At 46.7% G+C, this 25,756-nt stretch overlaps 1 protein-coding gene and 1 long non-coding RNA gene across 3 annotated transcripts; both read right to left on the bottom strand.

Moving 5' to 3' along the window:
• Positions 1-14: 14 nt before the first annotated feature.
• On the bottom strand, positions 15-18,832 carry SPN (sialophorin). 2 transcript variants are annotated; one of them, XM_083469197.1, is made up of 4 exons: positions 18,519-18,832; positions 16,231-16,360; positions 12,471-12,589; positions 15-3,004 (listed from the first exon to the last, which is right to left on the bottom strand). In XM_083469197.1, the coding sequence occupies exons 2-4, from the start codon at positions 16,231-16,233 to the stop codon at positions 1,762-1,764; spliced, it is 1,365 nt and encodes a 454-aa protein (XP_083325323.1). In that variant the 5' UTR covers positions 16,234-16,360; positions 18,519-18,832; the 3' UTR covers positions 15-1,761. The 2 variants fall into 2 exon arrangements, with proteins under 2 accessions (XP_083325323.1, XP_083325322.1); XM_083469196.1 differs by lacking the exons at positions 16,231-16,360; positions 18,519-18,832 and adding an exon at positions 13,384-13,576.
• A 4,317-nt stretch (positions 18,833-23,149) lies between these two features.
• On the bottom strand, positions 23,150-25,428 carry LOC310690427. Its single transcript, XR_014518078.1, has 2 exons — positions 25,050-25,428; positions 23,150-24,992 (listed from the first exon to the last, which is right to left on the bottom strand). It is a non-coding gene; the product is annotated as an uncharacterized lncRNA (long non-coding RNA).
• Between the last annotated feature and the right edge of the window lie 328 nt (positions 25,429-25,756).

Raw genomic sequence — 25,756 nt, forward strand, 5'->3', positions numbered from 1 at the left:
CACACTCCAAAAAATTAAACCAAAGTAAAACTTCTTTATTGATATATTTTGATACGGCAACACACAAAAATAAATCTCTGCAAAAAAACACAACAAATTGATGCAAACAGCAATTGAACATATAGTGAACACTAGAGAGGGTTATCCAGAGGGTGAATGGAGGAGAGACAAGTAGGGAAAATGGCAGATGGCCTCTTGCACAGCTCTTTCTATTTGTTTCATCGGGGCTTGTGCGGGCAAACACTGTCGCAGATTATGACCTGCAGCAGAAATCTAAACTGGACCAAAACCAGAATAATTGCCATGTTTTCTCCTCCAATGAACTTTGGAACCTGTAATTCTGTGAGGATTTTAAAGCATCTATCTTGTGGTGCCCTAACACTGGCTTTCAGAAAACCAGTAAAAAACTTTTGTAGATTCTTTGGTTTGGTTTCCCTAAGTGCCTATTCACAAAAGTATCATTAACTATTTTGTACTAATAAGTACGAGATGATTACCACATGTTAACTCAGCCAAAACAACAGTGTGGCTTCTTTCATCTTAGGCAAACAAATTTTGTATGTGGCATAAGCATTCGTGGATTAGAAGCCACTTCATCAGATAAAGAGGATTCAAGTTCACGAAAGCTTATGCTGCTATTAATCCATTTGTCTCTAAAGTGCCCTAAGCCTCTTTGTTGCTTTTGCTGCTGCACACTAATGTATCTACCTCTCAGGAAATTGTTGCCTCTCACTCCAAGGGAGTTAGAAACATCAACTCCTGGGTAAATAAATCACGGAGAACCCACGTCCCACCCACTCCAACGCCTTGATAATTGGTCCAAAAGAATGACCGAAGCATATTAAGAGGCAACAATCTGTAATAATGGGTCCTGAAAACCCACTTAACTGTAATGGTTATCCAGAAATAAATATTGCCCATTACTCCAGCTACACTTCTCCCATTTGTGGTCTACTTTAAATTATGAACATCTATACTCCGCTTACCCTGCAACAGATCTTGGAGAATTGGCTAATAAGGGTTCGTTCGCTGGCTGCTTGAAAAGATGTACTTTTGATATGATACAAAGCAGTAAGCTGTCTGGTTGGAAAGATCTGGGATGATACCTGAATTAAATGAGAAGAGTGTCCATATGAACCTACATGCCCACTGGCCTGGATAGATTTAAAGAATAGGGTTGCGATAACTGGTTAGCCTATTCGCACTTCTGCGTTAAAAGTCCCCTGCAAACTGGTTCTGATAATAGGGCTCATCACCCACAACCATTTTCAATGTTGTGGAAAATTGCAGCAAATTTGATGTCGTCAATTTACCCTCTTTCTGAAAATGGCAACCAAGACTTTCTGCTACAAATAGAAGGCCGTTGTTTCTCCAGCGCAACCTCCCTCCTCTTTGTAGCCCTGGATTTTCCACCTGTACAACCACACCAAGGTGTTTTCCGCACAGCTGCGAAAAAGCAACAGCTCAAACCCCTTGTCTTCTAGAAGGGAAAAGAGGTTTGGTGAGACTAAGGCAAAGGTGGCTGGGAAACCAGGACTCCTGGTTTAAGATCACTGTTTCTACCTTGCAGATACCATACAAACAGGAAAAAGGATGTGGTCGGAAACACTGGTGGTGCAAGCGTTTCTCTCCTGGGCTCCTCCGCCCTTCCGCCAGCTCTGAACGGACCGGGAACAGGGCCAATGGAGTGTCCTAATCTACTGGAATGGGGGTAGAAAGGGGCATAAGAAGTGTGTCCTCCGTTGGTTGTTGAGGAAGAGGCTACTCCTGGTTAGCTGGGGGTGGAGGGAACACGATCTCCTGAGAGGACTGCTTGGTGGATTCTGGGAGTTTACCATTTGCTTGCCCAGAAGCCTCTGGGCTGGAGCCTCCGCCAGCATCTCCACAAAGCAGTTTCTGGTTCTCCCCGCTCTCTCCTTTCTCGCCTATTTCCTCCATGGCTACCGAAGGCACCCTCGACTGACGCTTGCCGGAGAACGTGATGAGTGTGTTGCGCTTGGTCTCCTCTTCCTTTGCAGGCACTGCCCCTTGCTCGACATCCCGATCCAAGGCCGAGTCGTCTGGCAGCGCCACCTGCCCTGCCCACCCCTCGTTGAAGCTGGTTGAGCCGGAGCGGCGCCTTCGCCTGCAAAGGAGGATGGCAATCAAGAGGATCAGGAACAGAAGGGCACAGAGGACAGCGGCCACAATTATTCCAGTCTGGCTCTTCTTCTCAGGGCTCGCTCTTGGGCCAAGGACAGCGCTTGTTGTTTGGGGGACAGCTGTCGTGGTTGAGGGCCACTGAGCAGGCCAATGGGTGCGGTTGTCCATTGTTTTGGTGTCATCTACCACATCTTGTTCTGGCTTCGGACTTGGCTGTGCTTCACCCTTGGTAGTCTGTTTTGAATGTGACCTTGGTTTGATGCCAGATGTATTCCCAACAGTAGTCTTGAGAGGGGCTGTTGTTGTATTGAGAGGGTTTGCCACGCCACTGGTTGTACCAGTTTTTTGTCCCACAACAGCTGCTTCTGTGGTAGGGCTGACTGCAAATTTTTGTCCCACAGCAGCTGTTTTTGTGGTAAGGCTGATCGCAGGGCCGGTAGAGGGATGGGGGCCTGATGTATTGTTGGTGATAGTTTCATCTTCATCTGTGCTGCTATCTTGGAGAGCAGTCTCTGTAGTGGCTGCTTTTAGAGACAGTGTTTTAGCTGCAGCAGTGGACTGAGACAAGGGGAGAGCTGAAGGCTTGGCTGGAGAGGCAGAGGTTGCAAGCTCTGTGCCCACCCTTTCAGTTGTGAAAGTTGACTTGGGGGGAAAGACGGTGGTCCCCACAGGCTGTGTGTCTGAAGTAGCAGAAACTTGCCCATCAACATGTGCAGCCACGGTCAAAAGAATAAGGACGCCAAAGGGTGTGCCGTAGCCAATTATTTGCCTGAGAAGGGATCGCGTTTCCATGGCGGCAGAACTCCAGAGGGCAGGGCCTGCTTGGCTAGTGATATGTAGTGGAGCAACACGGAACAGCAACCTGGGAACAAAATGTGAAAAGTTTTTAAAAAACATTTTTGCCCCCTGGAAGTTTGCACTGAAAAGAGAGGGGAGCAAGAGAATATCTAAACACCTGGGTTTTTAAAATTAGGGACCCGTGAATCCTTCTGATGGGTTGGAGACTTTGTGCTCAGGACTCCCCACAGCAAAATTCCTTTCCAGCGTTTAACAAGGTCTGGAGCTGACCGCACCCTTTCTCTAGTCTTGCAAACTAGTTTTATTTGGTGAATTGATTTGTATTGCTTTAATGTAAAAGTTGTTCGCTAGTAACATAAAAGGAAGCTGTCTTATACATAGTCAAACCACTTGGTCTATCTAACTCAGTGCTGTCCCCACTGGTAATGGCTCCCCGGGATTTCAGACAGGAATCTTTTCCCCAGCCCTGGGGATTAAACCCGGGACATTCTGCACTCAAAGCAGATGCTCTAACCACTGTGCTATCAACCTTCCCCAGCGGCTTTGAAATGAACATGATATACATTGGATAAGAGCAGGGCCATCTTAAGCATATCCAGCACTGTGTGCAAAGATTCCTCTGCCGCGCTGCCCCCGGCAACTCCAAAACAAGGGAGGGGGCGGTGGAAAATGCCCTCTGCTTCCTCCACCGCCCCGATCCCTGGCGTGGTGGCAGTGATCAAGCAGGAAAACGTGCTAGCGGACATGCTCTCCAGCATCGGGCTGTCCGAGAAGGCAGCCCGGGAAGGCAGTGTGTAGGAATGAAAAATCACGGGAGACGAGAGAGGCAGGTGTAACATGAGGCGTCTGTCTGGGCGGACCCCTGAGAGCCTCTTTTATTGAATATTACAAGCATTGCCACAGGTGTGCCTGCGGCTGATTGGTTGATACATACACACAGAAACTTGTGATTGGTTAACATAAGTACTAAGGCGGGAATTACATGTGAGAGGTGGGGATTACATGTGATCATTTATCATTGATGGAATAAAGGCTGGGAATCGGAGCTAGAACTAGACAGGCATGAAGCCTCCTAATTGAATTATAACTAGAGATTAATATGGCACAAACAATATCAGCTAGGCATGGAGAGCAGGTACAGTTTGTTTTCCATGAGCTTGGGATGTCTGTTACTAATGATTGATCATAGCATGAGACAATGTAACAATCAAGTTCTGTGGATGTGGTCAGCTAGGCGTGAAGAGCAGGTTCGTACAGTGTGTGCAAAAGCAGGGAAAAACCTACGAGCAAGACTTCTCAGAAAGCAAGAGAAAAGAGGAGCAAGGCTTCCCCAAAATGGAGCAGTTTTGTGCAGAAAGAGACTAACAGTTATGTGCAGAAAGAAGACTTCCCTTTAGCAGTGCACTGCCTTTCGCCAGGAGGCAGGAGGAGGACAGCGACCAGGAGCAGGGCCATCTTTAGCAGATGCAGAGGATTGGGGGGGGGGAGCTGCACGCCCACCAGCCATATAGTTGGCGGGGCGCAGCTGGCGGGCGTGCAGGGAAAGGGGAGGCTGCCGGCAAAGCCGCGCAGCTCCCCCACTCGTGGGGGAGAGGCCAGCGCCCTGGCGCAACGAACCACTAAATCCAATGGGAAAGACGGCTCTGGGTAAGAGAGAAAAATATAGATAGCTAGAAAGAAAGAGAGTTGTATGCAAATCTAGAAGGACAGAAGCATATGATGAATAAAAGGATGTAGGTATTTGTGGGATACTCAGTCCCATATAACCAACGTGCTTAACTCTAATTAATGCATGGAGGGGTTAAGACCATAGAGTAAGCTGTCCTGACAGGCTTATCTCTCTCTTATCTTGGGAGAAAGGGTTATCAAGCTTTCATTCTTCCCATTACACCATTTGCACTCCTGCAAGTAAGGAGGCTAAGCTGGCTGCTCCAGCTTCGCTTCATGGCTTTCTGCAAGCCATCCTTTTGTTTCTAGGCAAATAACCATTCACCACTTTAGAACTTTAGTTTTACTGCCTGTCTTTTTCTGACTGCTATATGAGAAAGCACATGAACCTGATCTTTGAAGATTTTGTATGCAAACCATTTTTAACTTGCCAAACATATAGTCTCTTTCTATGCTAAGGGAAGAGGAGGACTTAGGAAGCATCTTAGAAGGGGATATTTTAAAGATCCTCACCAGCCTATATTTCCACGCTTTACTTTGCTGTGTATTTTTTTAAATTTTAAATCTCTGCTTGGGTTCTCTTACGAAAGAGTACTTGTGCCAAACGTGGATCTTGGCATCTGTGAATTCTCTTTTAAACCAGCAGTATTTTCAAGTCAGGTGTGTGAGAACTTTAAAAAAATGGGGCTCCAATCAAGAGGAATTCCTAAGGAATATGGTGGACAGGAGCACTCACTATTTTGTGTCTGGGGCTTGGTTGAGGGCAGAACTGCCTACTACTGTTCTAGGAAGGGTTACCACAAGGAGTGGCACTTCCTACCTGACAGACACATTTCTCACGTCTGAAATCCACATACATCTGCAGGAGGGCAGCAACCGATGCATCACCGGAAAAGCAGGAAATGCACCACTCAAAAAAAGTTAACAAATGATGGCACATATAATTTATAGGCATAGCTGAAAAATTAGAATGATGGGGAGGGGCTGAGAAGAGAAATGTTAATTGTGTGTTTCATGACATATGGCCAGTTAAGCAGTTAGGTGGAGAAACACAGCCCAGTGTCGACAGGTGGGCAGAATAGCCCATTTGTCAATCATGTAACACCACTGGGGTTTCATGTGACTGACAGGCAGGTTGTTCCTCCCACCTGTCAAAATCTCTTGTGTGAGGTTCCCAAGCACCCGACAGCCAGCTTAACTGTTGGGTGCTTGATCCTTTGCTTATTTTTTTTAATAAATAATTTTTATTGAGTTTTCAGTTTCTTACATATATTTTTTTTACAAACTTTAAAATATCCAGTGACTTCCCTTCTTCTCCTTCCATGGTTCATGTTACATATCATACATTCCTGCATATTTTACTATAACCATTCAAATCAGTTTTCCACTTTTACACCAATCAAATATTGTTTACTCTGTTGAATGCTGCCAGTGTTTTCAGCTTACAATTATTTTCCATATATTCAATAAATATGCTCCACTCTTCTTTAAATATATATTCTTCTTGCTCTCTTATTCTGTGTGTTAAGCTTGCAAGTTCTAACATCTTAAGTTGCCAATCTTCTTTACATGGGACTTCACTCACTTTCCATTCTTGGGCTAGCAGAACACGGGCCGCTGTTGTTGCATACATAAATAAACTTCTGGCACCTGGGAAATTCTGTCTGGGTTATTCCCAACAAAAAGGACTCTGGTTTTTTGGGGAAGGTAAATTTAAACATTTTTTTCAACTCATTATAAATCATTTCCCAATATTCTTTTACCTTTCTGCATGTCTACCACATATGAAAAAAAGTTCCTCCCATTTCTTTACATTTCCAACACGTATCTGATTCAGCTTTATACATCTTAGCCAACCTACTCATAACTAAATACCATCTATGAATCATTCTCAAATAGTTCTCTTTCAGAGAATAATGTGTGGCAAATTTCAAATCTCTTTTCCAGTGTTTCTCCCAGAGGTTTAGGTCGATATTGTGTCCTATATCTATTGCCCAGTGTGGAGTGCTTGACCCTTTGGGAAGTACTGAACAAAGGGCTGGAAAAGTGTGTCTTTCTCTCTCCCCCCCCCCAAAAAAAATCAGCTGATAGAGGCAGAGATAGAAGCTCAGATTTTTCAGGTATCAACAACATGGAGGGGAACTCCTTCGTATAGCCCACAAAATGCTTCCACAACAAGGCACAGGAGCGCATCTTGCTTCAGGCAAAAGAACAAGCGGGAATTTCCTTTAAGCTCCCAGTAGTTCCTGTGAAGCCACACCTGGGCATTGTTTGGGGGGAAACACCTCTCATGGGCCAAATTGGGACCTCTGGCAGGTCAGGTCTGGCCCATGGACTGGTGGTTCCCCACCCCTGACTGAAGGGATCTCTTTTATTAGGGTTCAGGATCTAGAATTAGCAAACTGTGCCACTTGGACGGGACACACCTTCCTACAGAGGAGCCATTCAAACAAAGGGCTGCTTTCCTCTGTAAAGTAGGAGACAGGACCAGTTTATTTCTGCAGCCTTCTCAAGTCTTACCCCACAAATCAAATTGAACGCGGAGGAACTGAAAGAGACAGGAAAGGGCGGGGAGCAAGGCTGATGAGGTTTTTGGGGGGAAGGAAGCAGGGATCGGAAGAGGAAGGTGTGGAACGAGCCGATAGCTGAGAAAGACAAGTGAGGAAGACCACATACGAACAGGTTTCCATGCTCCAGATTTCCCTTGTGGTTTTAATTTGAATGCATTATAGACACGAGCATTTTTTTTACATTTCAGAAGCTTCCAATCTTTGTTAGAAGCTGCCCAGAGTGGCTGGGGAGACCCAGCCAGATGGGCAGGGTACAATTATTATTATTATTATTATTATTATTATTATTATTATTATTATTATTATGCAGATTGCATGAGTGATGGCTCAGAGCTCAGCGGCAGAGCCCGTGCATTGAGTACTAAAGATCCCAGGAGCTGCAATGTAAGATGAGACCTATCAGACCAGGAGTTGTTCGGGACCTGGAGAGAGGCTCTGTATAAATGCCATGCATATATTTGGGGAAAGAAAAAAAAACACCAGAGAAGAGTCTAGGATGGAGTTGCCATCTTTGGAATCTCATTTGTGCTTATGCATTTTTCAGAGTTATATCATGCCTGAGCTCTTTTGTGGCAAGAGACTGCTGGATCGGGCCAGTGGCCCATCTAATCTCACACGCAGCCAGAGTGCAACCCTCCTGTGGTTTCCAGGAACTGGTATCCAGCAGTATTACTGCCTCCAGCAGCGGAGGCAGAACAGAGTCACCACCATAGCTAGTCATTGATAGCCTTGCCTCCATGAAAAAGTCTAATTTTCTTTTACAGGCATCCGGACTGGTGGACATCCAAGCCGTGGCCTAGCCAGTGAGGCTGCCCAACTCAATGGTTCGGAGGGACAAAATCTCCCCAACCAGCAAGGCCACACGCAGGATTTTCCACTCAGGAAGAATAACACATTTTGCTGACGGAAGTGGCCTGTAGTACGAGCGGCAGAGCTAACCGCTCACAATGCCACCTCGCCATCCGGTCTTAACGGGCAGCTAGGGGGCAGGAGGAACCATTCAATTCTGTCCTCATTTAAAGGCGAGCTTTTCACTTTCTGAAACAATACATGAACCAAAATGTAGCCGTCCTTTGCAGTTCGCCAATTTTGCAGCACGGTTCTCCAGCCGAGTCACACGTACAGAAATGCAGCAAAGTGTGCACACAAAAAATGCACATGTGGGTGAAAATATTGTACAAAAATGCATTCTATTACTGGGGGAAATTGCTTTGCAAAAATGTGTAGACTAGGCACAATTGCATGCAAAAATAAAAATACATATATTAGGAGAAATTAGCACTGAAATTTTCACCTAGACTCTTTTTAAAAAATTGTCAGTTGATGTGGAAATGTGAAGAGTTGAAGATATGAGAAATGGAGAGTAACTGAAAATACCCATCATTCCTTTCCAGTCCAGTGGGTGTGGTCAGAGGCAGATTTGGCCGCACCGGGCGCTGAGGATAGGGAGCGGTGTAGCTGTGATATAGCAAATAGATCAGAATGGAAGGCGAGAGGTGGGGCTGTCAAATTTTGGCCCTGCAAAGGATGTCACTGAAATTTGAAAGAGCAAAGTCCGCTCTTGGTGTGGTCCAAAGGCACATGAGTCTACTCCCTTATGGATGCAAAGAAGGCTCAGTGCTGATCAGTGCCTGGATGGGAGACCAGCTGAGAACTGACATGTGTACACTGCCTTGAGTTCCATAATAAGAGAAAGGCAGGATACCATTGTAAGAAGGGCGGTAGGAGTCAACCCCAAACCTGCTGAAATCCCATGCTGGCTTGATGCTGAGGAAGAGAGCAAGCAAATGGCCCAGTCCTCATGCCTGCCCAGAGGGAGAGGCTAGCAGAGACTGCAACTGCTTCAGCTCACTTGTCACATTTTCCTCCCTCACTCAGTGAAGGTTAGCAAAAGGTGGTGGCAGCCAGGGCTGGCGGTTAGTCCCCCGGTCAGGGATGGGCCGTGACACCTGCAAAGCTATACCATACCCTCCAAGACCTTGAAGCCAAAATCCAGGACGCCATCTTCCTGGGCTGCATTTTCCCATGCATTTTTATCATGAGAACATCATGGCCATGGTTCCCCCCCCCTCCAAAAAAAGAATGGGCAAGGCACCCAAAAACAAGTGCTTGGGGATACCATGTGAGATCACACCCTGAAGAAAGTGCTTTTCCGGGGGTGGGGGGATTGCACCGCCAAACCATGCAAGATCACAGCAACCAAAATGGCCACTTTTCTCTCATGATAAAAAAAAGGATGCCCCATTTTTTCCTGGGACGCTTGTGGGGTATGCAATATCAACCTCTGACACCTCCACCATGCCCCAGAGCTGGGATTAGGAATATGTGTGTATGTGTGTGCCTGTTGAATAGGAAGCTGGCAACTGCTGGCGGCCATGAGGAGATTTCTTCAGACAAAGGACCCTTTCCTCTCATGGGAACCTGGCTGCTCTTCCATATCAACAGGGAAGACCCAGGCTAGGCTTTCCAGAAAGAAACATCCAAGGGTGGAGTCTAGAAAGTTAAGATAGAGCACATGACATAGTATTTGGGGGAATACTTCAAGGGCAAGTGGTATTGCTGAGGGAGTTGGGTGACGCAGTGGAAGCTGAAGCCCATTGAGGGACATCTTGGCCAAGGCCTGCTGTGAAACCTTAAACTGGCACTGCCCAAGGCCCTACCTGCTGCCACTTGCAGCCGAAGAATTTCCCTCACGTACCAAGTCATGTGCCCAGTCCAAATATCCCTGCCAACCAACTTGGCACCAGAGTAATTATGGCCATCAGAGGCTCCTGATATTTTGCCACCCTCCACCCTTGAACGTTTCCTTCATCTTAAGAAGCTGCCAGGCTCCTACGAAAGGAGGCGGCCCTTTAGGTATCCTAGTCTGACATTGAGACATTATCTTAATGAGATAATTGTGTGGAAATGCTGCCTGTGTGCTGCAACACTGTTCTGTTGTGTACGTTTATTATATTTCTATCCTGCCTTTCAGCAGGAAACCACAGTGTGTCTCATGGAAGGAACGTAAAACAAAAATGGGTCAAAGGAGGCCAATGGAAGGGGCCTCGCTGTGTGCGCCCCACAAAATGGCTGACCGCTGAGAGAACCTGGGGAGAGGAGGAGCCGGGTGGCAGTTGTGTAAGGCGGGTGGATGGAAAGGGCCGCTCCCTCTTCCTGCCACAGCCTGCCGCTTCTCTTTCTAGTGTTTCTCTCATACTGCCATAATTAAAAGAAATAGAAGCAATAAAATATAAGAAAGAAAGAAAGAAAGAAAGAAAGAAAGAAAGAAAGAAAGAAAGAAAGAAAGAAAGAAAGCTGAATGATCAGGGTTGTTCCAGCCCACGGCAGTTCTCTGCCTTAAGCATTGCCTCATCCCTGCTAGGCCCAACCCTCTAAACAAATATTGCAGTGCCATTTGGACACCCATTTCATGTGTTTCCCTTGTTGTCTCTCTACAGGGCAGGCTCCAAATCAGGGGAAGATCCTGGTATAATAATCCTTGGAGCAGCTTATCCTCCACCCTGAGGATAAAGGATGAATATATCTGCCCATTTCAGTTTCTCTCAGTTCCTCAGTTTCCCAGTCTTAAATTAACATCTTTGCATTTCCACAGCAAATTGCAATCTGTTTTTTTAAAAAATCCTCATGAAAATTCCTCAGTTTTTTGAATGCAAAATTCTCTCCAAAAAACCCCATATTTTTAAAGGTATGCAGTTTTGACTATTGGGCACATTTTTTTTGTAAGCGACTTCCTATAATGCAATTGATTTTTCTACATTATCTTTGCTAATGTATGCATTTTTGTGCATAACACAGGGTTCCCAAATTGTGTTTGCGGATTACCAGTGGCCCATAAGCTTCATTCAGGTGGGCTGTGCCATCTCCGCAAAGGACACTTGCACTCTGAAGTCTATCAAATTCTATGGAATTTAAAGTGCAGTACAAGCACATACAGTCTAACAAATAAAAGCAGCAACAAAAATGCATTTCAAAATCATGCAGCATCTAGCATGGCGCATTGCAATTGCTACAGCAGGCAGGGGGGGGGAATCATCAAGTGGTCTGCCAAGACCCTCAACAATTCATGTGGGAGGTGGAAAATTGGAGAAGCACTAGCATATGCATTTTTGCACACCTTCTCGGTTTGGAGATCTACACTGCAAAATCTGGAGAGGTGCAAATTCCAAAGGATAATTAATTGTGCATTGGCTTGAGAAGCGTGGATTAGGAAGTTTCTCATTAGAATGCAAACAAATTTCTACCTTAGCCCATCCCTTGAGGGAGCAGAGAAGTGCTATGAGAGGCTGCCCTGAAAGAAACTTGTCCTCTGAGTGCTTTTCCTGCAGTTTTTGGGAGGGGGATTCCCCCCATCTCACCACAATGGACCATCTTCTGTCAGTTCCTGCGTAGGAAGCTCAGACAGGAGATGCCAAGCGTGTGCACTTTGTGTCTCCTCCACTGCGGCTCTTCTGAATCTACTGTGAGATATCGTAATCGAAGGCGGCTGTAGGGGAAACTTGAGGGCTGCGCAGCACTTTCACTCATCCACGCAGCATGGAATCTGTGACTTATCACTATAGAAAAAGCGTGCTCACTGACTTTCCACGTTTCGGCATGTGTTATTCATGAGCAGCAAAGAGTTTAAGAAATGCATCCAGCATCCAGGAAGGAAAATGTGGCTGTAGACTATAAAACTATATAGCTGCCTAGATTATAAGAGTGAAATCAGGACCAGAAACCTGATTTAGTCCTGTGGAGACTCCTGTGCCAACTCAAGTCATTATGCCGCCTGAAGCTGAGCCCCAGAAGTACTGCCTCCCTTCTGTTAGGGCCGGCACTTCAAAAATTCAAATTCCTGCCTTTCCCCATCTCTCTATCATGGTCCTGCCTGAAGCAGATTTCTCTATTTTGCCACTTAGTCGAGATGCTGGATTCTCTGCATATAGCAGCCTCTTTTCCACTGTTCTTCCAGCTCTTTCAGCTCTTCATCCCAGCTCGGGGCAGACAAAGTATTTGATTTAGAGCCAGGTTCAAATCCCGCCTCGGCTAGTTGCTAATCTACCTCACAGGTTTCTGTGAAGATAAAATAGATGCCCAACAGAACTCCTTCGAGGGATGCCAGGTGGACGATACAACAAACGCACTTTAACAATGCACCTCTCATTTCCACAGCCGCCACCCCACCTTCCCCGCAACCATTTCCACACGATACTTTGCAATTTTGCTCTATCCCAAATGTCCAATGCCCCACCATCCCGCTCCCCTCTACCTTTTGCTTAGGAAGAAGGCTTCACGCAACGCTGGTCCCACCTGTTGAGGGAAGGTTCTTGTGGGGCAGGCCTCAGCTTTGTCTTCGCCTCACCAATATTCTGTTTGGCCAGGCAGGAAGGAGTGAATGAAACCGAGAAGGAGGTGGCGGTGGAGAAATACTGAAAAAGAAGAAGCAACCGTTAAATGCACACAGCGAGAGGAAGTGGTGTAGTCAGCTTGGCAATGCATTGCGGGTGCGAGAGGGGCCTGCCCACGTTGGGACATGTGGGGAGACCGAGAGGCTCTTGGAACCAAGGACCACCAAAGTTATCCACCATCCCACACAAAATGCTAGGGTGGCCGACGTGAAGAAAGGGTGCCTCAGAGCTCATGCAGAGTGCACTTGCCTCACCAGTAACCAAGCACGATCAGCCACTGCTCAGCTCCGCTTCCTGCACCTACAGCCGAGGAAGGCACAACCACAGAATGGCCGAGGAAAATGAGGTTGATGGGCTGCCAGGCAAGCAGACTGGCCGTGCAAGTGGATGGTGGTTTTCATCCTGCTCAGACTAGGGCAGTAACGTCCCCTTTTAGTCATCTAGATATCAGTATGGCAACCACAGGCTCCCTGAAGCTGGCAAGCGCTTATCTTCTTTTGCACATCTTCCCCTTACTGCTGTGGGACTGGGTGGGGTATGTGTGTGGGTGTGTGACTTCTCTAAGTCTTCCTCTAGAACATCCAGGCTTGAGAATATCTCGGTGGTTCCACTTCCACCATCTCTGGGCAACCACAATGGAGAGGGTCAGTGTGGTATAGTGGTTAGAGCATCAGACTAGCTGATGGCAGTTGGAGTCCAACAGCATTGGGAGAAGCACAGCATCCCCATCCCCGTTTTAAATGGTTGGCCCAAGTGCTACAAGCTCATTTCAAGCAGCAAAACGTTTTTGTTACCTCCACAGTCTCTGTACCCACCAGTGTTGTGGCGGGTGTATGCAAATCTTGTGTGTTGTGCATGTAAGACTACCAGACTAACCTTGTCTTCTAAGAAGGAAAGTGCATTGCACTCTAGGGAGTTTACTCCCAGATAAGTGGAATTAAGTTTGTAATTAGACTGGGTCCCTTTCTGGCCTGCCCCATGTCTGCAGCCTGGTTCTAGTTTGTCTAATACAGTGGCACCTTTGTTTTCGAACAGCTTAGTTAAAGAAGAACTTGGAACCCAAACACTGCAAAACCGGAAGTAGGTGTTCTGGTTTCCGAACTTTTTTTTGGAAGCCAAATGTGCTCCGTTTTGTGTCCCCCTGTGTGTTTCCTGTTGCGCTGCTACTTTGCGTCCCCCCCAATTGTAATTCAAGCCTTCCATTTCCGACTGCAGTGTTCTAAGGTGATATTTGGAGCTTATATTTGGTGCTTTTGTTTTTGCTATTTATTTTGCGTTTTTTTATTTGAGGCTTTTTCAGTTACTTTGTTTTTGTGACTGTGTGAATCCCAGTTCAGCTATTGATTCATTGATTGATTGTGTGACTGTGGAAATGGATAAAAGCCTCCCATCCAAACAATGACTATCAACAGTGCAGGTAAGAAAGAATTTTTTTTGAAATTTTTATCATCTACAATACTGTTTTATTTATTTTATAGTACAGCTGAGGAAACCAGGAAGTACAACATGTCAAAATCCTTTGAACAGTAAATGCAATCCCATGATTAAACAGCAAACTCAAATGATCAGGAAAATCCTTCCCCAATATCCTCTACACTCCCCAAATAATATTTATTCATCTGATTGATCATAAAATATGTATATATTTGTATTTACTATCTATATATTCCACTATTCATTTAAAAAAATCAGTCATTTTCAACAATCATATAAATAATCACACACATATCAGAAATCACCCAACCATTTTGAAAAGATGCATTCTTCATTGCCTGCATAAGCCTGACTGAATAGAAAAGTTTTTGGCAAGCTTTCAAAAGCTGAAACAGAAGGTGCCTGCTGAATCTCTGTTGGCAGAGTATTCCCAGGACTGAGCTGATGACACTAAAGACTTGGTTTCTTCCCAAGCGACTCTTGGGAAGACAGTATAAAGACAATATAAATAGATGCTTCACTTTCAGAAGTAGAATTCAAGGCTATTTTAAAATAAGCACACACTGAGCCCCTGGCCCACCTCGCCTAGTCTTGTACCCTCTGTGCAGTATGGGCTCTCCAGGGTCTTCAACACTGCGCCACCATTATGTATTTGAGCTGGAAGAGGGAGCTGAACCTTGGAAAGGCCATAGCTCAGTGGCAGAGCAAACACTCTGCTTTGCCGGTTCAATTCCCAGCATCTCCAGGCTTGGAAGCACCCCTGGTGGAAACCCTAGACAAACCACTATGTTCCCCCATGGGACTCCCTGCTCAGCTATCCCGGAATTGTGGCCCAAAACATGGAGATTCAAGGAATTGGACCCAGGGCCTTGTGCGCCCTGCCCCTGAACAAACACCCCCACCCCTAGTGGCATAGCAAGAAAACTGCTAGCACATTTGCAAAGCTAAGCAGGGCCCAGTATGGTTTCAAATTGGATGGGAGACGGCGTGTTGAGATGCCTGCATCGCAGCGGGTCAGACTACATGGCCCACGGGGTCCCTTCCAATGCTACAATCTTACGATGAACTGCTACGGCACTTGGGCTTCATGGCGGACCCTGTCAGCGTGGTGTGTTGGGAAGGCAAATTTAAGCCTTCTCTCCCCTGTTGCAGTCTCGGTAAAAATGCCCCCCCAATGGTTGATTCCAAATGAGATGTCTGGCTCATTTGGGGCCTCAGCAGGGGTGGCAGAGCAAAAGGCTTCTCCGGGCACCGATATAAGCGCAAAGGGAAGCTTTTCACCTGCTCAGTTCTGGCATGGCAGTGTTTTGTTTCAAGCTTCAGGGCACGAAGAAACGAAAGTCACAGAAGGGATGCCTGTCTGGGGCAGCCTGATAAGGGCCCATGAACTGCAACGGTTGAACAACAAAAGGAGTCGATAAGGCAAGACCAACACAGGAACGGCTGGGTGGTTAAACTGCAAAGTTAGACGGGTTAATCTAGGTCTTCAAGGATGCGCTGGTGTACATACGAAACTCTTGAGGTGAGAGGAAGGTACCGGTAATAGAGGAGTCTCACCACTGTAACACAGTCCGAGAGCTTAAAGGGCTGATCTCAGAGCGATTCTTTCAAAAAACATAGACTTTATTTCACACAAACACACACTATATTTGGGGCTTAGGTGTTTGGAAGCGGAGGAGATGTCCCAGGGCGTATTTTCAGCGTTACTACAATCCTACCACATCCCTGAGTGAGCGGACTTCATGGTTTGGGAGCCCCACGTCAACCAAGGGGGTCAGACGAGGGTCAGAAGCAGAGCAGGAGAGAGAGGACCACTGCCATGAGGATTCCAAGGCTTGCTGTCAGACCACCAGATCCAGCTGTTCCAGCTGGTGTGGTAGTTGATGGTCGGCAGCCAGCCCCACAGCCCCTGTTACCATGGGTTTGGGTTGAATTTCTCTCATCTGGAGGCAATGCCCTCATTTCTCCTTCTCCCATAGGCTGTCCTGGTTTTGTGCTTGGTTTTTTGCCGGGTGACCTCTCAGTGGTGCTGATGGTCGCATTCGGAGGCCGTTTTGCAGCTGCAGTCAATTCTTTGGCAGGAGAATACACTTCTCCAGAGGTTTTGTTCGTTACATTTTCTCTGGATGTATGAACCGAAGCGATTGCATTTTGAGACGATTCGTTAGCTGCAACAGTGGGATGAGGCAAATATTTGTCTGGAGGTTGTGTGGTTGCATTCTCCTCACCATTTGTGGCCACGGCCAAAAGGATAAGGAAGCCAAAAGGCATGCTGTAGCCCATTATTTGCCTGAGAAGAGATCTTGTTTCCATAGTGTCAGAACTCCAGAAGGCAGTGGAGCAACAAGGAACAGCAACCTGAGGACAAAACGTAAAAGAAATATCCAAGAGCTAATTGGGTTGAATTAGCAAAAATGGCGGCAACAATTAGAATGCAATCTAATCAAAATCTCAATCAGGAATGGAAATGTGTAGAAGAATACATGACCAAAAGATGCTCCAACAAGAATTTATTGATATGTATAGACTGATTTCACAAAGTTAAGTTAAGCTAATCAGATATATAAGATTGAATGTTTAATTATTAAGATACAAAATTACAATCTCAATAATAAAGTTACAAAATAATAACAAGGAAGTCACGCAGAGGTGGAGGGAAGACACAGGGCAAGAAATAAGAAATGGATAAATGTTGGTACGTAATGAAATGTGAAAGTGTGAATTTACGAATATAAAGTATATGTATCATTATGTAAAGATTTCATATATGTATTGCAACATGAAAAATAAATAAATAAATAAATAAATGGGGGAAAAGAAATATCCAAGAGCATGCATTGAGAAAAGAGGGCAGCCAGCAGCTACCTCAACTCATAGGCTTTTAAATCAGAGAAGTGCTAGTTTGGTTCACTGATGCGTTTGAATTTCTGCCTGATTGGTTATGAATGAATTCCTCTCCATCTCTACAGTTCATCATCGTGTTCTTCCAGTTACAAGGGTTTCGTTATGGCCTCTGCCCGTGTGACAGAGTTTGGGTGGAGATGAGCTTTCCCTTTCATGCATCAATAAGGATGGCGATGCCTGTCTCCACTGGCTTCCAGAGAGATCACTTGCCCCACGCAGCAACTGACCGAGGATCTGGACCGAGGATTTCTACAGCGCTTGGGGACACGGCCCTATTTAGGTGGTATCACGGTGGTCCGAGGGCTTGATTCCCTGCTGTAACCTGGTCTGTGGGAATGCAGGGAAGCAGCTGCACCAGGTGCCCAGAGGGGTGAAATATTTTAAATACATATAATTAGCATTCGCAACCCGCAGCTCAACATATTAAAAGGGTGCAGGTGGTGAATCCTAGAATGTGGCCAGGCGTGCAGAATCCGGCTGAGACGCTGGACTTGCCATGTTTCAACAGGCCTTCCTCATCATGTGGCAATCTTATCGTTTCTAGACAGCTGTCAGCTCTCCATTTTCAACTCACGGCTGGCGCCGCCACCAGGCAAGGCCGGGCATCTGTCATTTGCGTGGTCCAGAAAGCAAACAAAAGATGGCATAGATTTATGAGGATTTTGCATGTGTAAATGTATATGTATAGCTGGTATATGTATAGCTGCAAATTAAAACTAACATTGACTGTCGGTGACCTGTCTATCTCCTTGGCCTATTGTTCATATTATATATTAATATATTAGTTATATCCTGCCATAAAGGATAAAGTTCTGTTCTACTATTAATTCGGTTTGTTATGAATTTTTTTCATAAACAACAGAATGTATCTCTTTATGACCTAATACTATTATCAGTATTATTGTTCTATATTCCACCTTTTCTACAAGCTCAATGTGGTGTACATGGTTTCCCGCCTCGTCATTTAATCCCCACAACATCTTTGTTAGGTAGCTTAGGCTAAGAGGCAATGACCGGCCCCCACAGGTGAAAACAGGAGCCTATTTCAGCTTTCATAATGCATGAGGGCAGCTGGGGAGCAGCGGGGAGAGGAAGACTGGATAACTTTATTAGCCCCATTAGATTTATCTGTGGCTGAAACATCCTTTCTGGCAGAGCTTCTGTGCTCTTGGTTGCAGTGGGTACAAGCTCCCCTCCTCTGGCATGAAGGCAGCATACTACACCTGTTGAATTTCTACCTGCCACCCAGCTGCTAAATTGCAGAAGACCCTTGCCAGGGCTCCACAGGCTGTCCTGCGGGGAACGCAGTGCTGGCCTGAGATTTTTTGCTGCTTGAAGCTGAGTTCAAATTGTGGGCATGCACGAACATAAACACAGCTAAAAATTCAAATTAAAAATTCAAATTCCTGCCTTCCTCTATCACAGGAAAGAAAAAGAAGAGACGAAAAGGTGGGACTCGGAACGGAGCAAAGCCTTACCCACTGAAAAACGCCATTCCCAACCCTGTTTCCGCCCCCACCCTTTTGAAAAGCAAAAACCATCAGGGAAGGGCAGCACTGGCAGAGACCAAGTGGGTGCATTGGGGGCGAGTGGGGTGGCTTCTTCGCCATACCTGCCAATGGTCTTGTTGAGCAGTTGCGTCCAGACTAGGCTAGCAAGGTCCCTCTCTGAGTGTCTGCACATCTGCAAGGCGACAAACATTTGTTGACGTCCTCGGCTGCTTATCTCCCCTTGCCTGTCTCCTTATCGGCTCTGGACTGCGGGTGGTGGGAGGGCTTTATCCAGGCCCTCCTCCCAGCAACTTAACATCCAGTCCAGAGAATGGTGCCACCGCTATTCAGCAGCCGCTATGGAGAGGGCATGGTGCTGGAGGAGACTCTTGAGAGTCCCATGGACTGCAAGAATTTCAAACCTCTGCATTCTTAAGGAAATCAGCCCTGAGTGCTCACTGGAAGGACAGATCCTGAAGCTGAGGCTCCAATACTTTGGCCACCTCATGAGAAGAGAAAAAGACCCTGATGTTGGGAAAGATGGCGGGCACAAGGAGAAGGGGACGACAGATGACGAGATGGTTGGACAGTGTTCTCAAAGCTACCAGCATGAGTTTGACCAAACTGTGGGAGGCAGTAGAAGACAGGAATGCCTGGTGTGCTCTGGTCCATGGGGTCACGAAGAGTTGGACATGACTAAACAACTAAACAACAACAATGGAGAGGGCATTCTCAGGGGTGGTCCCACAGCTAGCTGCCTCCCAGCCCAACAACTCAAGGAGAAGCATGGGCTCCCTGGCCCTGTCCGAGATAGTTGCTGCATGTACTTGGGCTCTGCTTCAGGCAGCAAATGCCTTGGGCCTTGTCTTTGTCACCTGCTCTCTCTCTGCCCCCATCACTGTGGTTGTGGCTAAGATCTTTGTATGCTCTGGTCCATGGGGTCATGAAGAGTCGGACATGACTAAACAACAATAAACAGTTGTGTGTTGTGTATGATGGCACTAGACTAACCTTCATAGAGTTTTTCTCTCTGAGTGAATCTGGCAGTAGCTAGTGTAGGTGCCTTCCCTTGCATTGATGGGCTGACTGTTGCAGGAGCATTTCATGGGCCCATCACCAAAGTCATTTGGCGATATGCTAACTCAGCAGCCATTGTGTGTCTAGCGCCCAAGGAGACTTTCTCAAAATTCCAAATATGCCCACTGGCCCCCCAAATGTTGGCAACTTACATTGTTCAATAGCTATTTTCCCCCACCCGCCAAAGCCACTGGTTGCCCAGAAAATTGATATGAAACATACATTATTATTCGAGGTAGTAGTAGTATCTTTTTCTAGAACAAAATGGTGCATGTTCCTAAATAAATAGTATTAGCATCGAGGGCAGCAAGTCCAAACCCCGTTTTACCTGTACTTGTGACTGGTGCTGTGATTCAAAAGAGTTTTAAAATGCAAAACTTATTCAATAACATAATGCAATTCCTTATTCTAAAATCAGTTTTAAAAACAAACCGTCTAAACCAGTTAAAACTTATTTTAAAACTCTGAAAAACTTCTTTGAAAGAGTAAGCAGTGTGGGCAGGGATTATTGGTGGGATTGTCCCTGTTTTCCTGTGACATTAGCAACCGTCTAAAAAATGGTGAGATTTAGCAGAAATTTATCCAGGTATGGGGAAAGTGTGAAGGGAAGATTTTCTCCTGCTCAATTTTGGCATGTTAGCCTGTCCTTAAATGTTGTGGGGCAAGAAAAACAAAAGAAACATGAGGAGGCGAGGTCTTTGACAACCTGAGAATGGCTTGAGTACAGCAGGAGCTGAGATAAACATAGAAGACACCACAGGACCAACCACAGGAAAGGCTGGGCATGGGAACTGCAAAGGTTTTGCGAGATAATCTGCATCTAGTGTGTTTCGAAGGATGTGATGGCGCGTTTATATCTGAAAAGCCTGCTTCTTAATATAAGCAAGAAGTAGATAGTTGAGAAAAGATGCAGGTAATCTAGGGTAAGATCAGGCCCTCTAGCCCAGCCAAATATCTTGAGGGCCAGTGCTCAGTGCGGCTGCTTCCGGAACATATAGAGGCCACATTCGCATGAGACATTGAAATTTCTGAGGTACCACTTTAAACTGTCATGGCTTCTCCCAGAGAATCCTGGGAGCTGTAGTTTGATAAGGCTGCTAAGTGTTGTTAAGAGACCCCCATTCCCCTCCCAGTTACAGTCCCCAGAGTTCCCCGTGAAAGGGATCATCTGTTAAATCGCTCTAGGGATTTTAGTGCTGTGAGGGAAACAGAGCTCTCCTAACAACTCTCAGCAGCATCCTGAACAAACTACAGCTCCCAAGATGCTTCGGGGGAAGAAGCCATGATGACTGTTTAAAGTGGCGTCATAGTGCTTTCAGTGTGAATGTGGCCAGAATGTGCTTCTTATTCACATACAACCCCTTGCTCTGTTGGGGGTTGGTGTGCGTGTGGAAGTCAAGGTGCCCCAGGGGGCATATTTTCAGGCCATAAGGCAATCCTCACTGATCTGGCGTCATGATTTGAGCCAGTGGGCCCATTTTGCCAGTGAGAGTCAGAGGGGGTGAGCGCAGTGGTGCAGCTACATAATTTTAGTCCATGTGGACTGCCTCATTTGTGAAGCACACAATTATCATTTATTTTAAATCCCTCCTGTAATCCACTCACTCAAGGATGGCTTTGGATCAGAAAAATCCAGATGCAAAGCAGCCCTAACCTCCCATTAGTCAGTTCAAACAGGCAGCTTCCCACGGCTTCTTTACTTAAAAAACAAAAACTAAGATGGAGGCATCTAACTGGGCCCTAGTCAGGAGGCCAAGTGTGTAGAAGGCCCTTGTCAGTTTCACATCTGAGGTAAAGTCATAATGCCTGCGTAGAGTGAAGGGCCTTCCCCCACAGACTAGTCACTTTCAATTCCCCTGCCAGAAACAGCTCCCTTCCTCACTGGAGTGAGCATCATATATGCTTTACACCTACTTCTATGTTCCTGACAGGTTACAGCAGAAGAAAAAAAGAAAGATGCTAAGTGTGTGCGGTTATCAGTCATGAGTACAGGTATTAACTGGAACTTGCATCTGCTGGCATATTTGAGAACAAGCACAGTTCAGAGCAGCGAACCATGTTAAAACCATCATCTCTTTTAATCGTGGTATTTAAAAGTCTGAGCAGTGCAACAAATAAAACTTCCAAATCAAATACAGCTCCGATATTTAAAAAGTCCTAAAACATCTTATGAAAAGCCTCCCGCATAGCTGCCAACTCCCTGGGGCCTTGAGCACCCACAAAACTCCCCATGAAGGGGATGGGCACCCACAAATTTCAGTGCCAGGGCCATGCACGCTGCATGGCACCCACGGCCCTGGGCAGTCATGGGGCCAGGCTGGCACTCCTGGCCTCAAGGTAAATTAAAAGCTGGACATAATGTTACACACACACTCTATCCCCAAGTGGTGAGAGATTCCAGGGGTTGTAAGCGCTGTGTTTCTTTTTGAACAATGAGGCACAGCAGAGACTGTGGTGTCTTTATGGTGCATGGTTTATATACATATCTACGCAACCAGAGTCTAGATGGGGCGGCTCAGAGCATCATTTTCCAAGAGGTTTCTGTTCTTCTCGCAGATGCAGCCTTGCAGCCCAGCAACAAAAAGTCATGTCCTTCTGACTCCCAACTTCTGTCAGCTTGCATCACGATGCTCCTCCCAAGCTTTCATTGCCTCTGCCTTTTCTAACACCGGCCAAGGCCCCACTCCTTTGATGTGCAAATGGCTCATTCTCCCCAGGAAATTAGGCTGACTCTAGTCTAGAACCTTTCAACACATACTGATTTCCTAGGATTAAGGAGAACCTAATGCACAGGACACAGGTGGCGCTGTGGGTTAAACCACAGAGCCTAGGGCTTGCCAATCAGGTCAGCGGTTCAAATCAGGTCGGCGGTTCAAATCCCCGCGATAGGGTGAGCTCCCGTTGCTCGGTCCCTGCTCCTGCCAACCTAGCAGTTCGAAAGCACATCAAAGTGCAAGTAGATAAATAGGTACCGCTCCGGCGGGAAGGTAAACAGCGTCTCCATGCGCTGCTTGGTTCGCCAGAAGCAGCTTAGTCATGCTGGCCACATGACCCGGAAGCTGTATGCCGGCTCCCTAGGACAAAAAAACGAGATGAGCGCCGCAACCCTAGAGTCAGCCACGACTGGACCTAATTGTCAGGGGTCCCTTTACCTTTACCTAATGCACAGTTTAGGAAGTTTGTGCAGCAATAATTAGGTTCCACACATGCTAATTAAATGATTAGAAGCAGCGAGTGCAGAGGTCAAAAACACACACGGATCTGCCTTAAACACACGAGTCTGGCTTTTTCCTGGTTCTAACACACAAGCTCTAATTAAATTCCGACGTTTGCTGAACCCAGACATTTCGCACCCTATATCAATAAGGAGAGCCTTCTGGATCAGGCCAACAGCCCATCTAGTCCAGCATCCTGTTCTCACAGTGGTCGACCAGAAGCCGGGCTGGAGCGCTCTCCCTTCCTGCAGTTTCTGGCAAGGGGTATTCCGAAGTGTTGCTGCTTCCCATTGTGGAAAGAGAGCCGAGCCGTCACCTGCCATCAACGAGGCTTCTTGAGAACATCTCACAACGGCAGGGTGTTGGGTGGCGATGACAGAAAAGGCTTTTTTGCGTCACTTCAAAAAGCAGTAACAAAACCCTCTGAGAATGACGGGATAAAAACCCAGCAGCCCATCACGGAGTTATTTTAAATTATTTATTATTTTCTATACAAACTTAAAATGCTGCCTACTGTAATACAATATAAAACAAGCCGCAGGTCAACCATATTTTTTTTTAATCAGCATATTAGCATAAACTGCCAAGAGCACAAGAACCATTACAAAACATCCACCATTTTGCTTCGTTGCCACATTCACTCTTGCGCATGTCAGACGCACAGTTGCAGTTTTTGAAAGCCTGCTTTCATCCTGCATCAGCAGCGGGTTGGTCTAGTTGAGCTCTGAAGCCCCTTTTAACACTGTGACTGTACGATCTTCCTGTTTGGGCAGTTTAATGTGCGGGGAGGAAGTCCTTAAGGGCTGGTCACTTGTAGGAAACCAGAGGGCCCCAACCCTTTAAGCCGAAATGGCATATTTTGCATGGGAGATGTATGAAATGAGTCAGGTTGGAAAGCTTAAAAAATGGGTATTTGATGAAGCAAAACATCTGTGGGTTTTCTCATTACTTATTTTTTTAAAAAACAACTTTCCATTTTTGCCTCCTTCTCTAGCACACCGAGACGTTAACTCCTTGGTCCCAGAATTCTCCTTCCCGGTGTCCTTTAATCATAGCCTATGTTTACACCAACCAGCAGGGTATTAAAAACCCCCCAGATGTTTTCTTGCCCATTTCCCACACACTCCCACCCAAGCCCTAAAACCCCAAGAGTGAAATTTTCCATCTCACACCCCACAGTGACTTTTGAGCTTTCTTGGATTCAGGAAGGAGTGGAGTGGGCAGGGAAGGTTTTGGGCGCCTTAAGTGAAACCAGCCACGGAACACTCTAGGTACCCCGACCGCTGTGCTGGAAAAAGCTCTCTAGGTCCTGCATGGTGACGCGTGGCTGTATCCGCCAGGTGGGTTCGCCGTCATCCCAGAAAGGGGCTGAGCTGCTTGGGCTCTGCGTCTCCATCTGGGTATCTTCGGGGGAATCGCAGCTGCCTTGCTCCAGAAACCAGTCGTTTGAGCGCTGGATCCAAAGGGGCACCGTTTCTGACGGCCTAGATAGGAGATCTGGCTCCCTGCGGCTCCTGGAAGGCTCGATCCACAGCGTCCCGCCTTGCCTCCAGACAGACGGCAGCCCCCTTCTTTCTGAGGGCAGGGACCCACGGAAGACCCGGTCGCAGAGGATGGCCGAGATCACGATGAAAAGGCCGGCAACGAAGGCGATGCCTGTCATGATCAGCAGGCAGCTGCCACACTCGCTGAGCGGGGAGGCCACAGAGGAAGGAGGCATCTGGGTTCCCGTCGAGGGGGCCGGCGTTGACAACGTAGCAGGGGGTGGACCACTGCGATGGAGCCACATCAAAGCTGCATCCAGAATCAGAATGGGCGCGTCAGGTAGAAGCGAAACTGTGAAGAAAGAGGGAGGAGTCAAATCACCGATTTGTATCAGGGCGGTCGTACTGGGCTTTATTTTTGATGTAATCGAGGGTTGTGCGGTATTAAAAAATAAAAATAAAACCTCAGCCCTTTTTTAAAAAAGAAAAGAAAAATACAGTGGTACTTCAGGTTAAGAACTTAATTCGTTCCAGAGGTCCATTCTTAACCTGAAACGGTTCTTAAGCTGAGGTACCACTTTAGCTAATGGTGTGCGATTTCTTTTTTCATCCTGAAGCAAAGTTCTTAACCCGAGGTACTATTTCTGGGTTAGCGGAGTCTGTAACCTGAAGTGTCTGTAACCGAGGTACCACTGTAGTTGTTATTCTGCAGCTACAAGTCCCAAAGCTCAACCCGCTTGTGAAGTCCCGCTCAGTCCCCTTCCAGTTTTCTGAGACCCTCCCAGGATGGCTCAGTTGGTAGAGCAACGAGACTCTTCACCTCAGAGTAGTAGGTTTGAGGCCCAAGTTGGGCAAAAGATTACAGGGGCGGTTGGACTAGACGTCCCGTGTGGCCCTTCCACCTCTACAATTCTAGGATTCTCACCCCCTGCTTAACTTTGCAGCCATAAAGATGTGATAACTTTTATTTTGTACCCTGCCCATCTGACTGAGGAGAGTAGATGCTCTGCCACTCTCCCACAGCAGGGCTGGGGAGTTTGTGGTCTTCCCATCAGCCCCAGCCAGCATGCCCAATGGTTAGGGGCGATGGGAGCCGAGGTGCAGCAAGGCATGGAGGGGCCCGGATTCCCCACCCCTGCATGGGCCTCTTCCTCTGGGTGTTTTCCACATTGGGACATTAAGAGGAAACTGTCTCCCACCTACTAATGGCTGAGTGGGGAAGTGGACATCAATGGGAAGACCAAAAAAATAGAAAACCTCACCTGATAAACGGCGGATTCCTTGGTTTCCGGACCCCCAAGTGTGCAGTTCTGCCTTAGAGGAACTTCCCCAACAAAGCAAAGGTTGCCTCCACTTTGACAACAGTGGCAGAAAAGGATGTGGTCGAGGCGTCCTGATCGCATCATTTCCTGAGCACGCCCTGCGAGGCCGGGAGCCCACAGATGGGCACTTCCTGCTTCCAATCTCACTGGGGCAGGTGCACACCCCCAAACCACCCCTCAAAAGCAACCTGCCGCCCCAACAGAACTAGAAGAGGGATCCGGATGTACAACAGAGTTGCCAGGAAAAGTGCATTTACATTCA

The sequence above is a fragment of the Podarcis liolepis genome, assembly GCF_965112155.1.
Source record: "Podarcis liolepis genome assembly, chromosome: 13".
NCBI classification, from domain to species: Eukaryota; Metazoa; Chordata; class Lepidosauria; order Squamata; family Lacertidae; genus Podarcis; species Podarcis liolepis.

Excerpts from the sequence above, each read along its gene's own strand:
- SPN (XM_083469196.1), bottom strand. The coding sequence starts at position 13,425 with ATGCACAACACACAAGATTTGCATACACCCGCCACAACACTG. Across the intron at positions 12,590-13,383 it reads ATACACCCGCCACAACACTG|TATTTCTCCACCGCCACCTC; the intron begins GTGGGTACAGAG and ends CTTCTTTTTCAG. Across the intron at positions 3,005-12,470 it reads CAAGAACCTTCCCTCAACAG|GTTGCTGTTCCGTGTTGCTC; the intron begins GTGGGACCAGCG and ends TTTTGTTCCCAG.